At 40.3% G+C, this 21,803-nt stretch overlaps 2 protein-coding genes across 2 annotated transcripts in view; one reads left to right on the top strand and one right to left on the bottom strand.

The window, feature by feature from the left end:
* The window catches only part of ankrd44 (ankyrin repeat domain 44), a gene marked incomplete at its 5' end in the record, with an annotated part of 30,327 nt that extends 15,152 nt beyond the window's left edge, over positions 1–15,175 (top strand). Inside the window, 17 exons of the mRNA XM_079230428.1 lie at positions 1,002–1,065; positions 1,759–1,827; positions 3,016–3,156; positions 3,260–3,325; positions 4,111–4,222; positions 4,525–4,596; positions 5,493–5,694; positions 6,454–6,541; positions 6,651–6,768; positions 7,384–7,606; positions 8,458–8,545; positions 8,895–8,978; positions 9,619–9,764; positions 9,859–9,941; positions 10,291–10,373; positions 10,475–10,566; positions 11,821–15,175. Coding sequence (XP_079086554.1) covers positions 1,002–1,065; positions 1,759–1,827; positions 3,016–3,156; positions 3,260–3,325; positions 4,111–4,222; positions 4,525–4,596; positions 5,493–5,694; positions 6,454–6,541; positions 6,651–6,768; positions 7,384–7,606; positions 8,458–8,545; positions 8,895–8,978; positions 9,619–9,764; positions 9,859–9,941; positions 10,291–10,373; positions 10,475–10,566; positions 11,821–12,080 — 1,991 coding nt within the window. The 3' untranslated portion in view covers positions 12,081–15,175. The remainder of the gene's footprint in view (positions 1–1,001; positions 1,066–1,758; positions 1,828–3,015; positions 3,157–3,259; positions 3,326–4,110; positions 4,223–4,524; positions 4,597–5,492; positions 5,695–6,453; positions 6,542–6,650; positions 6,769–7,383; positions 7,607–8,457; positions 8,546–8,894; positions 8,979–9,618; positions 9,765–9,858; positions 9,942–10,290; positions 10,374–10,474; positions 10,567–11,820) is intronic.
* A 599-nt stretch (positions 15,176–15,774) lies between these two features.
* The window catches only part of pikfyve (phosphoinositide kinase, FYVE finger containing), a gene marked incomplete at its 5' end in the record, with an annotated part of 28,689 nt that continues 22,660 nt past the window's right edge, over positions 15,775–21,803 (bottom strand). Inside the window, 8 exons of the mRNA XM_079230846.1 lie at positions 15,775–16,276; positions 17,095–17,169; positions 17,271–17,532; positions 18,762–18,890; positions 18,975–19,078; positions 19,939–20,115; positions 20,819–20,878; positions 20,965–21,059. Of these exons, the coding sequence (XP_079086972.1) occupies positions 16,161–16,276; positions 17,095–17,169; positions 17,271–17,532; positions 18,762–18,890; positions 18,975–19,078; positions 19,939–20,115; positions 20,819–20,878; positions 20,965–21,059 (1,018 nt within the window). The 3' untranslated portion in view covers positions 15,775–16,160. The remainder of the gene's footprint in view (positions 16,277–17,094; positions 17,170–17,270; positions 17,533–18,761; positions 18,891–18,974; positions 19,079–19,938; positions 20,116–20,818; positions 20,879–20,964; positions 21,060–21,803) is intronic.

Here is a 21,803-nt window from a genome sequence, read left to right as displayed (position 1 = left end):
CGAGAGGGCGTGGAAATCCTCCGAGGCAGTTTGCAGAAGTGAAAAACAAAATAATGCTCGTGTCCGGCCTGCGATTCAGAATGCACACATAATGCATTGAATTAGTTCTTCGTGGCCCATTTCACCTTTTCACCGAGTTTCAGGAAAATCCAGATAATGAACGGAAACCAAGTTAAAGTTGAACGTTTTTTGCAAGGCTTGGAATATTCAATATGATCCTTTTATTATCTTCCGATGGGATGAAAATTGGAGATATCTAGATATCGTGATACAGAATTACGTTGTCTAAGTTTATAATAATAAGCACATACTAACTCAAATTTTGCTCCCAATTAAGTGAGAAAATTATTTTATTTGTTGAGTATTTATTTCACACAAAAGTATCCAATACCGTGTTTTTATTTCATAGAGACCATGGTAACAAAAAACTGCACTTAGCCCTTTTCAAAGATATTAATACATTACAACCATAAGAATAAATATCCATGAATCTGCTTCATTTAATTCACGCCCCTTATAACTGCAGAACTCGCCCGAGAATCATCACGTTTTCAAGTTTTCTTCAGTCTGTACATCCGTGAGCACGTTGCAAACATTATACTTCCTGTTTACAGCATTTTATTGTGGGAACTGTAGTCCTCAAACTGTTGTCTGTGGCCACGCCCCTCTTCTGAAGTCTTTGCTCTTGTGATGTGAAATCCTTCACACATAGAAATGATGGCACACACTTCTTATATAAGACATATATCATCTCTTTCTCTCTCTCTCTCCCTCCCTCTCTGTAACATGTAGCTTACAGATATGTACGTGTGTTCCCGTATGCATGGCAGCTTCAACACTCTCACCTAACCCTACTTTCCCACCCGCCTGTCGCACTTACACCTGTCTTTCTCTCTCTCTCTCTATCTCGCTCGCTGTTGTCTGGCCCCTCCCCCTTCCTGCGCCGCCCCCTTCAGGCCGGAGGCTTAGCTTAATGTGTAACGACTCGGTCCTGTCTGCAGGCTTCCAGATAGACACTCCCGACAGCATGGGGAGGACCTGCCTGCACGCCGCCGCCGCCGGAGGGTGAGCCACTCCGTCTGTTACACGTGGAAAGGTTCAGGGACGCCTCCGAGGATCACTCTGGTTTATTCCAACAGCTCTCATTGTCATTGCATAGCAGTGAGATGAAGCAGGGAAGAGACTGAAAAACAGATGGCTTTGTTTGCACGGGAAGACTTGGAGGGAGCGACTCAGGGATCATTGATTGTCTTCATGCAACGCAGGCGTCCAGTTGTGGCCCATTTGTAAAACATCAAACACATGAGAAACAAAGCAAAGACAGTAGTGCATTCCTGGAGAGCATGTTTTGAATTTGCCTCATAAGCAGAAAACTGATAATAGCAGATAATGAGGCCTCACTTTAAACTCAGAGTCCACCTCCTCTCGACCCAACAATTATTTGCATTTGATCCCGGACCACGATGGAGCCGGGTCTCAGCCAGGTGCATGCTGGGTAGTGGAGTGGCCTCAGGCCCTAGCTGGGTTAGCCTAGCTTCCCTCTCGGCTCTCCTCCCTTGGGGCGCTGCACTTAATCCACATTCCCACGCTTCCTTTTCTGACACATGCAATTAGTGACAATTAGGTTTGGCACTGCAGGTTCAACCTGTCAGACAGTCGTTTTTTTTATAGTAATAACCAATATATATATATATATATTTATCTGTCTCTATATGTTTGCATGGTCTTCCTGCAGTAATTCTCTCTCTCTGTGTGCAGCAATGTGGAGTGTGTGAAGCTGCTCCTGAGCAGCGGTGGAGACCACAACAGGAGGGATAAGTGTGGCCGGTAAGAGAAAGAGAGCTCAACACTTTAACTCAGTTCATCAGAAGAGATGAAACGATCAGCAAAACAAACAAAAAGTACCTTTTCAAAGGATTTCTTGTCTGTTTTATGTCATTGAAATATCATCTTGTGCTTCTTTTTCCTCACTACTTTATGACATTTTATATTATTACCTAAATGATAACGCTTTACTTTTAGTCTCCCTCACATACACACTATTTAGCGTTTATAAGCGGTATGCAAACATTTAATGCAAAGTTTATGATAAGTGCGTCAGCAGATATGAGTGTTTGTTGATGTATGTGTCAATAACTATAAGTGGAGGCTGTCATATCAACAGACAACGAATGACAGAATAATAAAACACAGTTGTAATAATATAAAATACGTCATCATAAGAGAAGTTAGAATGATTGACAAATACAATACATTGCAATACACAAAAAACAAGTATTTATAGCTCCTTACCAGTACATTATATTGTGTTTAAAACCATTTAAAGATTATTCGCTTTGAGATGACAAACGGGAGATTTACTGATAATGGAAATAACTGTTTGTAAAATAAGCGTTGTGTTGGGTGTAGTCCTTTTTGGTGTGGGTGTGTGTGGGTGTGTGTGGGTGTGTGTGGGTGTGTGTGTCCTTAATTGTTTGAGTCAGCTGCTCAGTGCATCACTGCCGGTCTGAGCGTCTCGTGCTCGTCTGCTTCGGTAACAATAGACGGGGAGTTGTCCGCATGCGACCGATCCCCTTTTAGTTCTTACTCACTACTATTTATTATCTTTTGTTGTACTAACCTTTCAGAACAATATAATTGATATTTGCTCAAGGACACTCTGTCCACATGGTTCTCCAGGTATCGCCACATCATTCTTTTATGGTTTGGGATATTTCCAACTTTGTGGAGACGATTTGAAGGAGCTCCTTTTTATCCGTTTCAGCGCCACAATCTAAATTAATAACACTATACATGTATTTTTTTAAAGAGCTTAAGGCAGCAGAAATGCACAACAGTTACAGTAGCAGTTACTGTCAATTCAGATATTGGGTCTCAAGCATATTAAATATAGCATATTAAAAATGGGTCAAAAGAAAGTCAAAATAAAATTGGAGCAAATCTGGTGTGAAGTACATTCTTGAGTTGCTGTGTCTGAATACGTCTATTTGTTCTCTCTCCTCCGTTATTACCCAGAACCCCCCTGCACTACGCGGCCGCCAGCCGTCACTACCCGTGCCTGGAGACTCTGGTGGCGTGCGGCACCGCCGTCAACGCCACCGACCAGTGGGGGCGCTCCGCCCTGCACTACGCCGCCGCCTCGGACCTGGACCGCAGGTGAGGCCCGCCGCCCGGGAGGAGGCCGTTGTTACTGCTGCGTCCTCTTTTGTCTCACCCTCTCACCCTCTCACCCTCTCACCCCTCCTGTCTCCCTCTACAGGCGCCGCGTTGCTCTGGAGCCGGAGAGCGAAGGCGCTCAGGCCGAGAGGGAGAAAGAAGCCGCGCTGTAAGTCCTCTCCAACAAATGCATGACGTTTTAATAAAGTAATAAATAGTAGCTTTTGAGTGAAAAACACACAAAAAGTGACAAAAGTATATTCACAAACGGCTGTAGACGTGATACAAACCTTATTTTTATTTGTTTATAATATTTTATAATTCTAAAGAATCTCCTTTATGAAGATTCCTAATAATTGTATTATAATTCCTTTCATGATACTGATATTTTTTTGATTTTTTTTATATTTGATTAAAACAAGGAAGAAAATAAAGTTAAATTAATCAAATAAATAAACTCCACTCTCCTTTTAAAAATAATTAATGTTAAGTGTATTTTAGAATTCATCAAATAAAGAAATAAAATAAAACAATTAAAGATTTAAAAGTAATATAAACACATCCTCCGAATTCTTTCTTAAATTAAACTCGGAACAGTCGGAAATAATGACCTTTTTGGATAATCGATTAATAAATTTCATCTTTCTAGCAAAAAAAAGACAAACATTTGTTGGTTTCCACTTCTGAATGTGAATATGTTATGTATAGGTGACTGAATATTTTGGAGTTTTGGACTTTGGCAAATTATTTTAAGACATTTAACAGACACAATAATTACTGTAGAGCACAACATTACTGAATCGCCTGAATCGCCACAAATTAAATGGAGGCGTTACTCACGCATGTGTTCCTGTTCAGCTGCATCTCTCTCTCTCTCTCTCTCTCTCTCTCTCTCTCTCTCTCTCTCTTTATATATATATATCGAATGACAATGAGAGATGTTTTGTGTTCCAGATGTTTAGAGTTCCTGCTTCAGAGCGGAGCCACGGCGTCTCTGAAGGACAAGCAGGGCTACAGCCCTGTGCACTATGCTGCAGCCTACGGACACAGGCACTGTCTGGAGCTGGTAGGTACACACACACACACACACACACACACACACACACACACACACACACACACACACACACACACACACACACAGGAAATGGTTGGAATGGTGACTTGAGGCGTTTTCTCTGATCATATTTCTATTCTCGTTGACACGTGTTCTCGTTGACGTGTGTTCTCGTCGACGCGTGTTCTCGTTGACGTGTGTTCTCGTTGACGCGTGTTCTCGTTGACGTGTGTTCTCGTTGACGCGTGTTCTCGTTGACGTGTGTTCTCGTCGACGCGTGTTCTCGTTGACGTGTTCGTTGTGACCTGCAGCTGCTGGACAGAGACGACGGGCACAAAGACGACCCCGAGTCTCCGAACGCCCGGAGCCCGCTGCACCTCGCCGTGAGTCTCTGTTTCATATTAGTTTTGATGTGATACCTGAGTTTTGGTGAAAAATAATAATACTTCTTTCAAAATATGAAAATGTACCTGTAAAAACTATATTTGTTTTAATTTAACAAAGTTTGACAAAGTTCTTAAATGTTGTGCAGGAAACACAAAAAGTGGTGAAATAAACTGAACTTTTTTTTTTATTCACTAAAACACAACAATAGATTGATAGAAAAAGATAAAGTGATAAATAAGAAAGAAAATAAGAAATGTTACTAAATTGTAACATAATTATCCAACACATATTTTTAACAAATTAATGAAGTGTTCCCATAAAATCTCCAAACTTCAGCGGTAGTGGGAATTTTCCTTAGACTTAATAGACACTTTATTTATTTTTTTGCAAAAGAAAAGACTAAATGTTAAAAGTTGTCTGAACACAGAATTCGTAAACTGGCAAAATTATGATTTTTAAATGATCTGATCGGAGAAAAATATTATCTATACTATGATAATAAGATGTAACAATAAGATCCAAGAGTTGTAATAAACAGGAATGATCTTTTTGTGATTCGTCATTTGTGAGCAAATTCATCAAATATTTCATAGAACACCTTTGCAGTGGCTCAAATATTATTATTTTAAATATATCAAAGTCAAAGTCAGTTTTATTGTCACTTCTTCCATTTGTGCAAACATACAGAAGACCTGAAATTACGTTTCTCTACTGTCTGACATAAAGTGTAGTAGTGCAAAAACAGTTAAAAAAGTAAAAAGTAAACAACATATAAACAACATAAATTAGATGTTAGAAATTATATATTTTCCTGTAGATGTGAAGGTTAAAACGTTGTTCTAGGCCCCGTCCCACCAGAGAAATAACACACCACACGTCTCCGTCCCTGCAGGCGTACCACGGCCACGCTCAGGCCCTGGAGGTGCTGCTGCAGGGCGAGCGGGAGGTGGACCAGGGGGACGAGGCGGGGCGGACCCCGCTGGCCCTGGCCGCCCTGCGGGGCCACGCCGAGTGCGTCCACACGCTCCTCAGCCAGGGGGCGTCGCCGCGCTCCACCGACTCCCAGTACGGACGCAACCCCGTCCACCTGGCAGGTGGGTTCGGCTTCACCTTTTCTTCCCACTTCCTGTTTTGTTCTCTGCCGCGTAAAAACATCAAGTGTGGCGAAACGGACAAAAGTATTTGGACACTTTGTTTTTATGATTTTTTTAGTTTCTTTTTACCAGATTCAGCTTATTTTATTTGACTTTTGAAACTACAATATGCTTCCCAGCTTTATTTTAACAGTGCGGGTGTGAAGTCCTATAGTGTGTGTGTCCTATAGTGTGTGTGTCCTATAGCCTCATAAGAGTTGCACAAAGCCCATAAAGACCATTCCCAGTTTGGTGTGGAAGAACTTGACTGGTTTGCACAGTCCTCATCCAGCTGGAAACTCAATGCACACGTTATTATTGTGCATAATAAAGTAAAGTAACGAATACATGTATTGTTTAAAAAGCCTACATATCAATGTACGTGTTTTAAACAATATTTGTCGTGATAGCAGATTAAAGCGTGACTTTTTTTCCCATATTTCTTGACTTCAGGCGTGAATGCGTTTCTAGTAAAGAAAGTGGAATGGTGTTCATATTCCTTCACGGCTTGACGGTTCACATACGTGATTGCTGCACATGTCACATGCACATGACGGTTATTTGTTGTATTTGTTTCTATTAAACGCTCTACTTCCTTTTGGAGTATTTCCTACTTCCTGCAGCGGCGACGCAGCGACAGCATCTGATCTGCTTCGTCATCCCGCCGGCTATAAACATATAAACATTTCTGTCACTCTTGTTTGCTGCTGCTCCCTCCAGTGATGAACGGCCACACCACGTGTGTGCGCCTCCTGCTGGACGACTCGGACAGTGCAGACCTGGTGGATGCTGCTGACGCTCAGGGACAGTGAGTGGTTTTCATTTTTTCTTCTTCTTTTCTTCACCCATTCAAGTTTTCACCCGCATCTGTTTTTTTTAAAAATCATAATTTCCAATGTCTCGTCCTCCTCCTGCAGGACTCCTCTGATGCTGGCGGTGGCCGGCGGTCACGTGGACGCCGTGTCGCTGCTGCTGGAGCGGGAGGCCAACGTCAACCTGGCGAGCAACCACGGCCTCACCGCGCTGCACCTCGGGGTGAGCATGAGCCGCCTCCCTTCCCTTGCTCACGAAATTTGGATTTTTGAATAAATCTGAATTTATACTGCAATTGTTTGTACTTGCTTTCACTTCCCTCTGCACCTGCTCCATTGTTTCTGTTCTCCGCTTCCCAAACTTTTTTTTTCTTGTTTCAGCTTCATTTATTATTAGCGACAATTTGTGCATATTTCACATTTACAAGCACTGCTAAAGACTTCGAGCTGTTTCTTTTAAATCACCTCTCAAAAACGTGTCTTTATTATGGTTTCGTATTAAATTCCAATTACTTTTTTCTATTTTAATAGTCTGATTTAAGTTCTGAAATGTTCTAATCATGGTTCAACCATGTAAAGACACTTTGTAGCTTTAGAAAAAAGAAGTGCTGTATGAATATAGTTTATTGTGATAAATATTATTACTAAATACACCAAGAGGAAGAGTCCATTAAGACGACTAAACACAGCATCTCTCTCTGTTTTAAATCATACTTGAATCGGTAGCTTCCTGGAAGTCAATCAGACTTGTGTTATGTTTCCATATAATTCTGTATTTTACACTTCATAAAACGGTTAAAAGTCGATTCTGAAAGAGCCGCTTTGTGTCCCCGCCCAGCTGCTGTGTGGCCAGGAGGAGTGCATCCAGTGTCTGCTGGAGCAGGAGGCCTCGGTGCTGCTGGGCGACGCTCGAGGCCGGACCGCCATCCACCTGGCCGCCGCCCGAGGCCACGCCTCCTGGCTGTGCGAGCTGCTGAGCATCGCCTCCTCCGAGCCGCCGGCCCTCCCGCCGCTCAGAGACCACAGCGGGTACACGCCGCTGCACTGGGCCTGCTACTACGGTCAGCTCACCAGCGGTTCATCTTCTCTTATTGTTATTCATCATTATTTATCTGGGTGATTCTTCAATAAGTCGTTAATAAACGATTTATTTGTATTTCTGCTTTAAAAAAAAAAGAGGAAATTTGTAAAGTAACCATGTACATTTACTTAAGTACAGTTCTGAGGCTTATGTACTCATATACTTTTTTTTAACTTATTTTTAAATCTACTAAGAAATTATTATTTCTTGATATATATATATATATATATATATATATATATATATATATATATATACATATACATATATATATATATATATATATATATACACATATATAAAAAATAATATATATATTATTTTTTTATATTGTATATATATATATATATATATAAATACATATGTATACTATATATATGTGTGTATATATATATATATGTATGTGTGTATATATATATATATATATGTATGTGTGTATATATATATATATATGTATGTGTATATATATAAAACAATTACATATATATATAAAAATATATATATATATATATATATTAATATATATATATATATAAAAAATATATATTTTAAAAAATTAGGCAAATTTGTGATTTTGGGCAATACCAAATACATTTAATTGAATATATAAAGCTGCAGTATATAACGTAGTTAAGATTAGCTCCACCGTTACCAGCTTCAACATTTCAATCATGAACATTTAAAATATGAATAATTATAATGCATTCATATAAAATATGATATTCTGCATTATGTGTTCTTTATATTTTGATGATTTATATTTTTGTGCTTTTACTTTATAGAATTGTGAATATTTAATAAGTGTGTGTGTGTGTGTGTGTGTGTGTGCAGGTCATGAGGGGTGTGTGGAGGTTCTGCTGGAGCAGAAGGGCTGCCGCTGTATTGATGGGAACCCGTTCACTCCTCTGCACTGTGCCGTGTACGTCACTCATTATATAATATGGTTATTGATTTTACTGAAGCATGTCGACCTCTTTGAAAGGAGCGGATCGATTTAAACAGAACTGTAGTTATGTTCATACTAGGGCTTTGGGTAATTATTAAAGTAAATTTCTCTCCATCGATTAGTTTATTGTCTAATTGTTCAATAAAAAGCATTTCTTTCCACCGTGCTCCCATCCAGCTTTTTTCAGTATTTAAAAGGAATATTGAACCCTTGCTGTAAGCATCATTAAGTATCCTCTGGACTTAAACTCTGCAGCAGCAGCTAAAGCACATTGATCACTTTTAAAAGCTCACATCCTGGTTACTTGTGTTTGAACTCACAGGGTGAACGACCACGAGCCGTGTGCGTCGCTGCTGCTGGAGGCGATGGGGTCGGACATCGCTGGCTGCAAAGACGCGAAGGACCGGTAAGGCAGTGTGCAGCGGTAGAATGTAACAAAGTACCTTTACTCAAGTACTGTACTCAAGTAAAGTACAAGTACCTCGACTTTATACTTGGGTATTTGCATTTTATGTAAGTGTATAATTCTACTCCATCGCATCTCAAGTAAATATTGTACTTTTCCTCCACTACATTTATCTGATAGCTTTAGTTACTATTCAGATGACAGTTTTTCATCCACTTCCTGTCGGTACTCCAGTGAAAACCTTGTGTACCTCCAGATGTGTTGATGTTGAGGTTTGAGATGAACTGAAGAATTAAGTGTTTCCTTCATGTGTTGAGAAATCTTCCTACTTAAGATAAATAAACTCCTTCAAAAGCCTCTTGAATCAGCTGGAAAATGCACCGTCACAAAGCTGAAGTATACAAATATATGATGATTTAATAGAATATGATGCATTGTTGTAGATCAAACAATGTAAATGCAATATGCACATTAATGCAGCAGTAATAATTTTCCAGAAACATCGTAAATGAATATTTTCCTGCACTGTGCGTACTTGTATTTTTCACACTTTAAGTATATTTTGCAGGACTGCTATTGCACGTGGTATTATTACTTTTACTTAGATAAAAGATCCTCCTCTTCCTCTTCCCCCCTGCAGGACTCCTCTTCACGCCGCGGCGTTCTCGGGTCACGTCGACTGCGTCCAGCTGCTCCTGTCCCACGATGCAGCGGTCGACTCCGTGGACCAATCGGGTCGCGATGCACTGATGATGGCGGCCGAGAAGGGCAGAACCGGAGCTCTCGGTACGGAGATGTTTCACTTTGCCTGTGGCTTCAACTCTGCGGAGTCCTACGTGGTTGATTTTGTTTTTATGTTTTGGCTCTGATTCTGTCACAGAGGTGCTGTTGACCAGCACCAGTTCCAACCTCAGCCTGACGGACAAGGACGGCAACACCGCCCTGCATCTAGCTTGCAGTAATGTAAGTCGCCACAAGGGGCTCCACGCTCAATCTTAAAAAAAAAAGAAGAATTCTCTTGATACTAGTGTCTTTGTGGCGTTCATCCTCAAGAATTTCCCATCATGCATCATGCTGCCCTCATGCATTATCCCTGATGGCACAGATAATGTGAGTCAGTGAAGCTTTATTTATGCAGGAAGTCTCCTTCAGATTAAGATCTCTTTTACGAAAGAGGCCTGAGAACAAATAACATGTATATCAACATCGGAACAAGACAATTTAGTAACACAACACAGTCATTTTACTCACGTGCAGCACATGCATGAATTAAAATATCATCAAGTTTGAATGTTTTGTCTCATTTCTCCAGGGAAAGGAAGACTGTGTGATGTTGATCCTGGAGAAGCTGTCTGACACATCGCTTATAAATGCCACGAATACAGCGCTGCAAACGTGAGTCTCTAAAACCTCTGTCATCGACAAAAAGAAGCTTTTTTTTGTGTGTGTTGCTCTTTCCTATTTTGGTTAATGAATATAAAAACATCTTCCGTTAGTCCGCTCCACCTGGCGGCTCGTAGCGGTCTGAAGAAGGCGGTCCAGGAGCTGCTGTCCCGAGGAGCCAACGTTCAGACGGTGGATGAGAACGGTAAGACGTGAATCTGGTCTGGAGCCAGATCTTCGTAGGACAGAGCTGCATGCAGGTCGTTGGTCAGCATGGAGGTTTTCCTGCGTTCCAGCATGAACTTGACTACTGAATGTTTTTTCCATGTGTGCTGCAAAAGAATCTTTCTTTAAAAGGGGGTTCCCACTGATTGTGGAGTTTGTGACACTGACTTGGTGAGAAACACAAACATTAATGTGTAAAAAAAAATAAGATCAAGCAGTCTTGAAGGTTTAAACAAGTTCTTAGGGGGAAAAGTATTTTCAAAATCAAAATTCCAAAAGGCATTTCCTGGAGTTTTACTTCCTCAACGACGGTGGGAACCCTGATTTAAACTGTATACAAGCTGCTCCTCTGCTTTTTATTAGGTGTATGATTTGTTGTGTAGTGACACACGTCAGCTGTGGTTGTCCCTTCGTGCTCTGCGTACCCTCCTTTTGGTCTGTGTACACTCCCTCTTGTCTGTGTACCGTCTCTCTTGTCTCTCTTGTCTGTGTACCCTCTCTCTTGTCTAGGTACCCTTCCTCTTGTCTGTGTACCCTTCCTCTTGTCTGTGTACCCTCTCTCTTGTCTGTGTACCCTTCCTCTTGTATGTGTACCCTCCCTCTTGTCTGTGTACCCTCCCTCTTGTCTGTGTACCCTCTCTCTTGTCTGTGTACCCTCTCTCTTGTCTGTGTACCCTCTCTCTTGTCTCTCTTGTCTGTGTACCCTCCGTCTTGTCTGTGTACCCTCCGTCTTGTCTGTGTACCCTCTCTCTTGTCTGTGTACCCTCTCTCTTGTCTGTGTACCCTCCCTCTTGTCTGTGTACCCTTCTTCTTGTCTGTGTACCCTCTCTCTTGTCTGTGTACACTCCCTCTTGTCTGTGTACCGTCTCTCTTGTCTCTCTTGTCTGTGTACCCTCCCTCTTGTCTGTGTACCCTCCCTCTTGTCTGTGTACCCTCCGTCTTGCCTGTGTACCCTCCCTCTTGTCTGTGTACCGTCTCTCTTGTCTCTCTTGTCTGTGTACCCTCCGTCTTGCCTGTGTACCCTCAGTCTTGTCTGTGTACCCTTTTTCTTGCCTGTGTACTTTGTCAGCGGGCTGAACACTAATGGAATGCTGCTCCGTCCCTCCTTTGTCTCCTGCTCCTGTTTCTGCTTCGCCTTCCTTGCTTCCTCCACGTCTACGTCTCTCTCTCCTCCTCCTTTCTCCCTTTCCTATCCCTCCCCTCCCTCCCTCTCTTTTTTTTCTCTCTCTCTTAGGTCTGACGCCTGCTCTAGCTTGCGCTCCTAGCAGAGAGGTGGCTGACTGTCTGGCTCTCATTCTGGCTACCATGATGCCTTTCTGCTCCCCTTGCAGCTCCGGGGCTCCCTCCCCAGGCTCCCTGCTGAGGCAGCTGCCCCACCAGGGGGGTAAAGTCCCGGGCACCGGCCCTCGGGGCCCCCGCAGCCCCAGGAACCCCTCCGGACCCTCCAGCGAGGGAACCACCGAGAACGACTCGGAGGACTCGGAAACCTTCTGACTCTCTACCCTCCTACCTCGAGCGCTGCACCTGAACCGTTCACCTTTCCCTCTCTCCAGGACCGATGCAGTGTTTTAGTCTGTGAAGTGCACTCTTGAGGGAGAAGGGTAGAGACTTGGGCGTGACGCAGCTCGGATGTTTCGCAGTACAGAGTCGCCCGCCAGGCTGAAGGCTCTACAGCTCTTTTTCTTAGTGCCCTTGTTTCCACAAAAAAAAAACAATGAGCGGAGCAGCCGCACCGCCCCAGACTGACTACTGCAGCGGAGTGAGTTGCTCCACGAAGAAGAAGAAGAAGAATCCGATCTGGACCAGTCCAGGTCCGGGTCTGCATGCTTGTGTTAACTTACACCACGGTTTGTTCTTCTACTCACGGGTGCTTTAAATCCAAACGGACCTCGGTACTTTAGTCTCTGCATGGCACAGCAATTCGCCTCCGAGACTCGTCTTAAAAAAAGAAATTATGAAAGAAAAAAAAAGAACAAAAATGTAATAGGCCATTAAAACAGCTAAGTGTCATTCTAACTTTTTTATTTTTATGATCTTAGGCTTGTTGTACCAAATATTTGACTTCCACACGGAAATAATTAACAGGTACATAGAGCGTGCTTATTTTAAAAAAACGTTAGCAAAACAACTGAAGCTTTTAGGTTTGGATGAACCGTTGCTGGGATGTGAATAAGATGTTTTTAGTAGTTTTTAAATATTCATCACAACAATTTGAATATGACACACTGGGTACATCTCGATTCCCTTAATTGCATTCCACATTTCTCTCATTTGAACGAGGAGAGATTCGGGATATTGTTGATATCATGTCTGTAAATTCATTATTCAACAAGTTGAGTTATAATTAGAAAGTCTTATATTTATAAATCTCCACTTTTCCTAAAACATTGAGGCTACTTAATCATTCCAATGAGTTACATATCTCAAATTGAAAAATAGTTAGCTCTGTTGTTTGTGCGCCGGAGCAGAAATAAGTACATTTAAACTTGACTTACCCTCGAGGACAGAGGAGCGAGGAAACCACCTCATAAGGGAATTGGGATGGACCCACTGATTTGAACACAGGGTTTGTGCAGATGTGACTTAAGGCTGAGATCGATCCTGCGACCTAGAACGGCCTCTGTTCGGTCTCCCTCACTTCGTCGTGGTATTTAATATCGTATTACATGATGGTACAAATACTGCCAGCACTTAAAATGTAAAATAACACAGGGCCTTGACCACTCCCTCCTCACCTCCTCTCCTCTGTTTGTCTACCTACCAGCTATGTGCCATAGTCTCAAACGTGTCCAGTGCCTTGATGTCGATGATTCAATTTCTTTCATAACAAATCTTTTGTTCGTAGATTCTACTCTTACAATTAAAGAATCGGCTCATCTGAAGAACCGAACTGGTGGTGTTGAGCCGTGCGGGTTTTGAGATATTTGCCTCTTCAGCTACGACTGAAATGCTAAATAATGTGTTGTGCATGTTTGCCTTCGATTGATAAAATACAGTCAAGAGGCGGGAAACATAGGGAAACGTAGGGAAAGAGAGCGGGAGGAGCGGCGGACATGCAACACAGGTGCATTGTGGGTTGTATGGTCACGTCAGACTCCCTTCAGATTCAATTAACTTTAAGTTGACAACAGCTGTGAAGAATTAAATTAAGAACTCTCTTAAGCTAACGTGGACAGAAGGTCCTTGAAGTGCAGGAACATTTTAACATCCTCAATTTCATAACAATTGGGATAAGAAGTTCATGTGATGTGATTGAAAGCTCCAGAATAGAACGTTTTGTCGCAGGAGTTTGGAGAAAAAAAACGTCAGAGCTCACTGAACATGTTACTTTGACTTTTTAAAGAAGTTGTAATACAGCTGAAAGTTTTAGTCGAGTTCTCGATTTCACAGTCAATAGAAAATAAAGTAATTGTTTTATGCAAACATGGCAAAAAATCACAACTTTTTCCTTCATCCATGAACTAAATATCCTTGGGTTTTTGGACACAATCAATTTGAATATGTTAACTTGCATTTTGTTGGTATTTTCAAATATATAATACATTTTCTAATGCAGAGATTAATTGACGGGTTAATCAATAATGATCTCAAAACCTGGACAAACACAAACTAATTGCACGACCATCTGCCACCAGACGCCAAATTATTGCCTTCATTTTACATTTTGGGTGAAGTGATTCTTTAATATGTCGAGCACAATGCGGGCGGTCATGTGACATTGAATGACAGTTTGAGAGGCAACTCTGCAGAGGGACCCGTATGCAGGCCTGGGTTTTGTTTTTGTTGTCGTCGTTGGTTTATTTGGTGAAATGATGTCTCCCTCCACTGTTTTCTCTCCTGATATTCTACATGCTTCTCGTTGTCAACAAACCCCTGAAGAAGGCCATAACCACCAATGTGCAAGTTTAGCAATACTTGATTCAAAAATCACAAATTACCTTTTAAATAACTTTTTTTTGCAAATGTCCCTCAAACAGCGGTAAATAATGCATTTATTGGGGACTATTTTCAGCTGCGGATGAATCCACATTTGGTGCAAAAAAGTCATGTTTTTGGTCTTTTCAGGGGCTTTGTAGACAGTAAGAAAATAGAATATCTCCAGACGTGTGTGTGTGTGTGAGAGAGTGTTAGCTTTAGGTACTGATATGAAATTGAAGTGGATTTTGTATATAATGTTGACGTTGAGCACGTAAAGCTTTGTATGAAAACTAATCTCCATCAGAGGACTTTCGAGTGACGTCTCCGTTCTAAAGTTTGTATTTGAGTTTTCTCTCCAGACTAAACGTTGTGTATTAATAATCTTATTTTAAAATTGGAACCCCCTTTTTCTGGTTTTAGCTGCAGTGTGATTGAAACGGAGACGGCCCATAAGCACACACACGTTGTCAAAGCACAGCTGAGAGACTGAATCCGTCTGCCAGTAGTATTATTATTATTATTATTATTAATATTACAACAGGAAATGAGCTCCACCGGTCCTGACAATCGCTATGGTCACGTGTCTGAGGATTTTCATCCCAGTTCCTGATGCAGTACGACATGCTGAGGGCTGTTTGTCAGCTACCCTTTGTTTTATATAAATTGTACAATTATAAAAAAAAAAAGTTTGAAGTTACTGGTGTGCTGTTTTTATTTCTCTTTTAGGTGATTAGTTTCATTCTTCAGTGTAAAAAGAAAAAAAATCCAAGAGAGGAAATTCAATTAGCTGATTTCTTTACCTTGCATTGCTTTGAAAATTCACATTTATGATTTTCTTTTTTTAAACATACTAAACTATGACTTTTGGATATTTTTGAATGAAATACTTAAGTAGTAGTATATGACATACTATATTATGACTTTCATGAAAAAAATACTTTTTATGACATACTATGACTTTTCTAAGTATACTATAACATGTCTTATTTTACAGCATACTATTAAAAAAAAAAAAAATAAGATCCTATATTAAGACTTTTTTGAATTAATTATATTAATAATATATTTTTTTTTTTTTATGTCATACTGTTTACACTGAATTCTGACCCTTCCACCTGAATGTCGCAGCAGAAGTTGAGACTGGTCAGAACCAGGCGGCCTCATTTCTTCCTCATTAACGCGGAAAAAAACAACAAAAATCAGAGTTAATAATCTTTTATTAGTTATATAATCTCTGTACATTTACAAACATTAAATTACATGGTTTAGTTCTGTTTACCAAACTATAATCTGGAACGCTGGATGTTGTCAGTGGGTCCTTCAGGCTGATGAACAACAAACCTGATCCAAATCGTGTGGCTCCGCCTCTATGGAATGATACTGTCTGTATACTGGTTATATACAGACACTGTGCTGTATACTGGTTATATACAGACACTGTGCTGTATACTGGTTATATACAGACACTGTGCTGTATACTGGTTATATACAGACACTGTGCTGTATACTGGTTATATACAGGCTTTATAGTCTGCACAAACAGTGTGCTTTAGTTGTGTGTGTGTGTGTGTGTGTGTGTGTGTGTGTGTGTGTGTGTGTGTGTGTGTGTGTGTGTGTGTGTGTGTGTGTGTGTGTTGCTGCACATGCACACACTGCTCAGCAGTTGACTCCCAGGCCGGTCCAGTGGTCCGGGACCATCAGGAAGTATTTGTCCATGGCCTCGCAGAAACGAGACCTGTACAGCTCCGGGGAGACGACGGTGGGCATCTTCCCTGAAGGAGACACGAAGCGGCATTAGAGACACGAAGTGGCATCAGAGACACGAAGCGGAATCAGAGACACGAAGCGGAATCAGAGACACGAAGCGGCATCAGAGACACGAAGCGGCATCAGAGACACGAAGCGGCATCAGAGACACGAAGCGGCGGAAGTAGAGACACAAAGCGGAATTAGAGACACGAAGCGGCATTATAGACACGAAGCGGCATTAGAGACACGAAGCGGAATCAGAGACACGAAGCGGCATCAGAGACACGAAGCGGCATCAGAGACACGAAGCGGAATCAGAGACACGAAGCGGCATCAGAGACACGAAGCGGCATCAGAGACACGAAGCGGAATCAGAGACACGAAGCGGCATCAGAGACACGAAGCGGCGGAATTAGAGACACAAAGCGGAATTAGAGACACGAAGCGGCATTATAGACACGAAGCGGCATTAGAGACACGAAGCGGCATTAGAGACACAACATTATCGACACGAAGCGGAATCAGAGACACAAAGCGACATCAGACACGAAGCGGCATTAGAGACACAACATTAAAGACACAAAGCGGCATTAGAGACACGAAGCGGCATTAGACACACGAAGCGGCATTAGACTGGTATACAAGTACCTCATACAACCACTGACTGGTATACAAGTACCTCATACAACCACTGACTGTGGTATATAAGTACCTCATACAACCACAGACTGGTATACAAGTACCTCATACAACCACTGACTGGTATACAAGTACCTCATACAACCACAGACTGTGGTATATAAGTGCCTCATACCACCTTAAACTATCCCTTAAGACTCACCTTGACCTCCCAGGATTCCGGTGGATTTGACGACCATCTCCAGTCTCTTGTCCCAGGTGAAGGTCCTGATGTAATCTGCAGCAGAGAGGGAAAGGATACATCACCAGTTAAACCCTCCTCATTCCTCCTTCCTCCTTTCTCCTTCCTCCTCCTCCTCCTCCTCCTCCTCCTCTCACCTATGATCCCGACCACCAGCTGGTCGGTGGCGTCGTCGCGCCCCACCAGCAGGGAGTAGTCGATGATGAGGTGGCTGGACAGGAAGTAGGCGTCGCTGTGAATGGCGGCGCGCAGGATGGCCTTGCAGTGGGAGCGGATGTACAGCGGGTTGTCGTGGATCAGCTTCAAGAGGTTCTCGTCCAGCAGAACCACCTCGCAGCTCTCCTTCCCCGAGTCCGTCTTCACGTTGCGGTTCCTCAGGGAACCTTTGAGGTCAAACACCTGCAGAGGACGACGTCACAGATCAGGACGCTTTTTATTTATTTTTTACTTTAAAAGAAAGTCTGAGGATGTTTTAATGTCAAGTGCATAAAAAGAAAGAGACTATTTTTGGGGAAGGGGCTGCTTTCAAACTGGAACATAGAAAGACCCAAAAACTTCTAAACTTCTGCAATGAGAGGTTTAACTACGAGGCATTTCATATACAGACCTTACATTAAGTAACGTGTATATTCAAGACTTCCCAGGACCTTCAGACTGCCTGACACCTTTTTAATTCCTCCCAAAAGCATAACAATCTTTGAAATATTTGACTACTATACATTCTGGTACCAACTCAAATTAGAAGATTTCGGATTTAAGCGACATATTTGCCAATTTTATGAACTGTATTTTATGAAGTTTGTGTTTAAACAGAATTTTGGCTTCTTTTGTGAAATGAGAAAGAATTATTTGTATCACGTGTGTGTGTGTATATATATATATATATATATATATATATATATATATATATATATATATATATATATATATATGTATATATGTATGTATATGTATATGTATATATATATATATATATATATATATATATATATATATATATATATATATATATATATATATATATATATAAATAAAATATACAAATAAAAAATTATAAAAAATAAAAAACTATATAAAATATAAAATATATTTAAAAAAATATAATACAAATATAAATAAATACATATATATACAAAAATATACAAATAAAAACGATATACATATAAATATACAAATAGAAAATATATATATAAAGCTAAAAAACTATTTATCTATATATATATATATATATATATACAAATAAAATATAAAAAAAAAAAATGATATAAATATAAAACATAAATATATAAAATATATTTAAAAAAATATATACAAATATAAATAAATACATATACAAAAATACATATACAAAAATACATATAAAAAATATACAAATAAAAAAACGATCTAAATATATATATATATATATATATATATATATATATATATATATATATATATATATATATATATATAAAGCTAAAAAACTATGTATCTCTTTTTTTTAGAGAACATTAATACACATTAATGCAGCAGGAATATTAATCCAGAGCATCGGATATAATCGTAAAACTCTGACACGGCCCGTTTTACTCCCCTATGAGTATTACTTTGGATACTTTCCCCCGCTGTGTAGTACTTTGTGTTACCTGCGCCATCTTGCGTCCGTAGAAGAGATTCTCCATCACCAGCAGGTCCAGCTTCTTCTCCGTGTTGTTCTGGGAGTTCTTGTAACCGATCCTGTAAACACCCAGAATCTTCGCCAGCGCTGTCGGTCGCTGCGTTACAAAAGTAGTTTGTTATTTATTTAAACTCCGCTACTCGACCCCTTTAAAAAAGAACCGTCCCTTTGTGGCGCTCACTTTCTGCTGCACGGCTCCGGTGATGTAGGTGAAGTAGTGAGGCGCAAAGTCCAAGAAGGACTGGACCTCCAGCCTGGGCATCTGCTTCAGGATGAACCGGTCATCTGGCACAGAGGAGCAGACGTTCCCGTTATTAACGCGCTTTTAAGAGATGCTTTAATGCCTCCGCGACCAGTCAAGTTACAGTTTACATCCATATTCTGTCCAAAATGTCATCACCCATTTCCTAATTAGTAGACAAATGCTTGATTCATGGCTGACCTTTGACCTCCAAATTCTATTTAGTTCTTGCTCGAGTCCAGGTTGGACTTTTGTGACAAATTTGATGTATGTTTTGAGCTGTTGTGTTGGAGGATGTTTGAGAGAAAAAGGAAAATAAAGGACACATTTTTGGATTATCATCTTTGCAGGTTGCACATATTCTTTATGTGCTGTGCATTTGCTCTTTGGTTTAAACATTGCACGGCTCCTTTAGTTTAAAAACATATCTTTTTCATGATAAATCCCTTTTTGTATTCATGATTCTTGACTTTTTTTTCATTTGTATTTTTTGTGCCCCCAAAATATAAATGTAAATTCCCCGTTTGTAAAAACTTACCTGGCAATAAACCTGATTCTGGGTTGAGAAGAGTCACAAACCTGTCACCCAGCAAATACACTAAAATACACATACACTGTCAATTTCTCAGTTATCTGCTGGTATATTCTAAAGTATTTATTCTGGGCATCTATATATATATATTTATTTTCTTTCTGTGGACTTCCCATCATGTAACAATCACATGTAACTGCCAGTAGAGCAATATAACAACAATACTACTCATGAACATTTAATAATATGTGCATTATAACCAGAAATATGTCGCATTACTGGAGCTTAGGACGCCTCTCCTTCTGTTTCACTGTGACTGAGTGTTGGCTGCAGTGTGAGTGACATCTATCTGAGATATTTTATATGTACAACCTTCTGTTGCGTAGAACACGGCTCCAGACTTCCCCCCGCGGGCCTGCCAGTTGACGCAGTGGGACAGCGAGCGGACGAAGTCCTCCTCCGTGCTCTCCATGATCTCCTCGCGCATCTTGTGGAACTCCTCGGCGTAGTAGATCCGACAGTAAAACTTGGCGTTGGCGTCGGAGAATTCTGCAGATTCCACAACAGACGAAGGTTTGCATTAATTTTGCAAATATGTGCAAACTTACAAATTGTACTTCACCTGAGTGTTATCTGTTCATGCTCCTCACTACATCTCAGAGGGAAATATTGCACTTTTTCTATCTAGATTTTTGCATTCAAAACATATGAAGAACTTATAAAATATGATGTTTGTTATAAATTAAACTACCAAACAGTTTCTACAGCTGTACAACTGAAACGCTGGGTTGATTAAAAATGAACTGGAAACTATTTTTATTATTGTTTAAATCATTTTGTTGTACTTTACCCTTTGCTGCTGTAATCATGTATATTTCCCTACTGCAGGACTAATAAAGGATTATTTGATCTTCTTTTATACCTTCCAGAAACCCAGATAATGTTCTGCTTTTTCTTCAATAAATAAACACATTTAATTTATTTATAACAACATCGAGGTTAGTGAGACAACACAGACATTTTGAAGTTGAACTCTGGGTAATTATGACGTAATTTCTTATTTTCAGAAGTTTTACAAATCAAATCGATAAACAGAAAACTTCATCAATAAAATCCTGCTTTTGTATGAATGCATGAGTAATACAAATCTAATGATATAACATATATTAGTACAACAGCCACAGGGGACACTAAGTCCTGATTGCATATTTTTCCTTAACTAACATTTTCAAGTACTTTTGAATGTACTCACGCAGCTCAACGTGTGGATTCAGCGTCTGCTTCTTCTGTTTATCTGCCGAGTCAGCATCCTCTGCACAAAACAGGAGCACAAGTGAAGCGTTTCACACCTCCATGCTTTAAATGCGCAGTGAGAGAAGTTGCTGTCTGAACACTGACTGAGGGGATCCGTCTCCATGCTGGTGCGGCTCTGCTGGGACGAGGTCGACTCGCTGGGCCGGAGGGGGCTGCTCTTCGCCCGACTCTCCCCGGCACTGCAGAGGAGGACACGCAGCAGAAAGCAGGTCGGCTCTTCCTGTTTGCTCTTTAAATCATTCGACATGATCGGCTGAACAGTTCAAAGTTACACTAAATAAAACTACTGGAGCCTTTACTTTGCCAAGACACATTTATTTCTTCTTCCTTTGTTGATTTTGTTTTTGTTTTCTGCAAATGTACAGCTAAAAATGAAACAAAAATCTATTTGAAACAACTTGTGCATTTAAAAAAAAAATGAATTACCCATTTGGACGATTCCTGACAGTGTTGAAAAAAGTACTTTTTAGTACAAGTAGCAAAACCGCTCTGTAAAAATACTTTGTGACACAAGTAAAACTCTTAAACAAAATATATATTTAACCAAAGTAAAAAGTATTAAAAATACAATCAAAAATACATATTTGTCCTCTCACCTGTAATGCTATTTATTAATCTAGATTGTTTTGGTGTGAGTTTGTGTATTGTGGAAAAATGGGCCTTCTCTATATAAAGTTACACTAAATAAAACTACTGACGCCTTTACTTTGCCAAAACACATTTATTCCTTCTTCCTTTGTTTATTCGTTTTTGTTTTCTGCAAATTTACAGCTAAAAATAAACAAAAATATATTTGAAACAACTTGTGCTTTTTTTAAAAATTAATTACCTATTCGCACGATTCCTGACAGTGTTGAAAAAAGTACTTTTACTGAAGTAAAAGTAGCAATACCGCTCTGTAAAAATACTTTGTGACAAGTAAA

Source organism: Taurulus bubalis (assembly GCF_910589615.1).
Source record: "Taurulus bubalis genome assembly, chromosome: 15".
NCBI classification, from domain to species: domain Eukaryota; kingdom Metazoa; phylum Chordata; class Actinopteri; order Perciformes; family Cottidae; genus Taurulus; species Taurulus bubalis.
The sequence above is the reverse complement of the archived record's forward strand: the minus strand, read 5'-3'. Positions and strand labels throughout refer to the sequence as shown.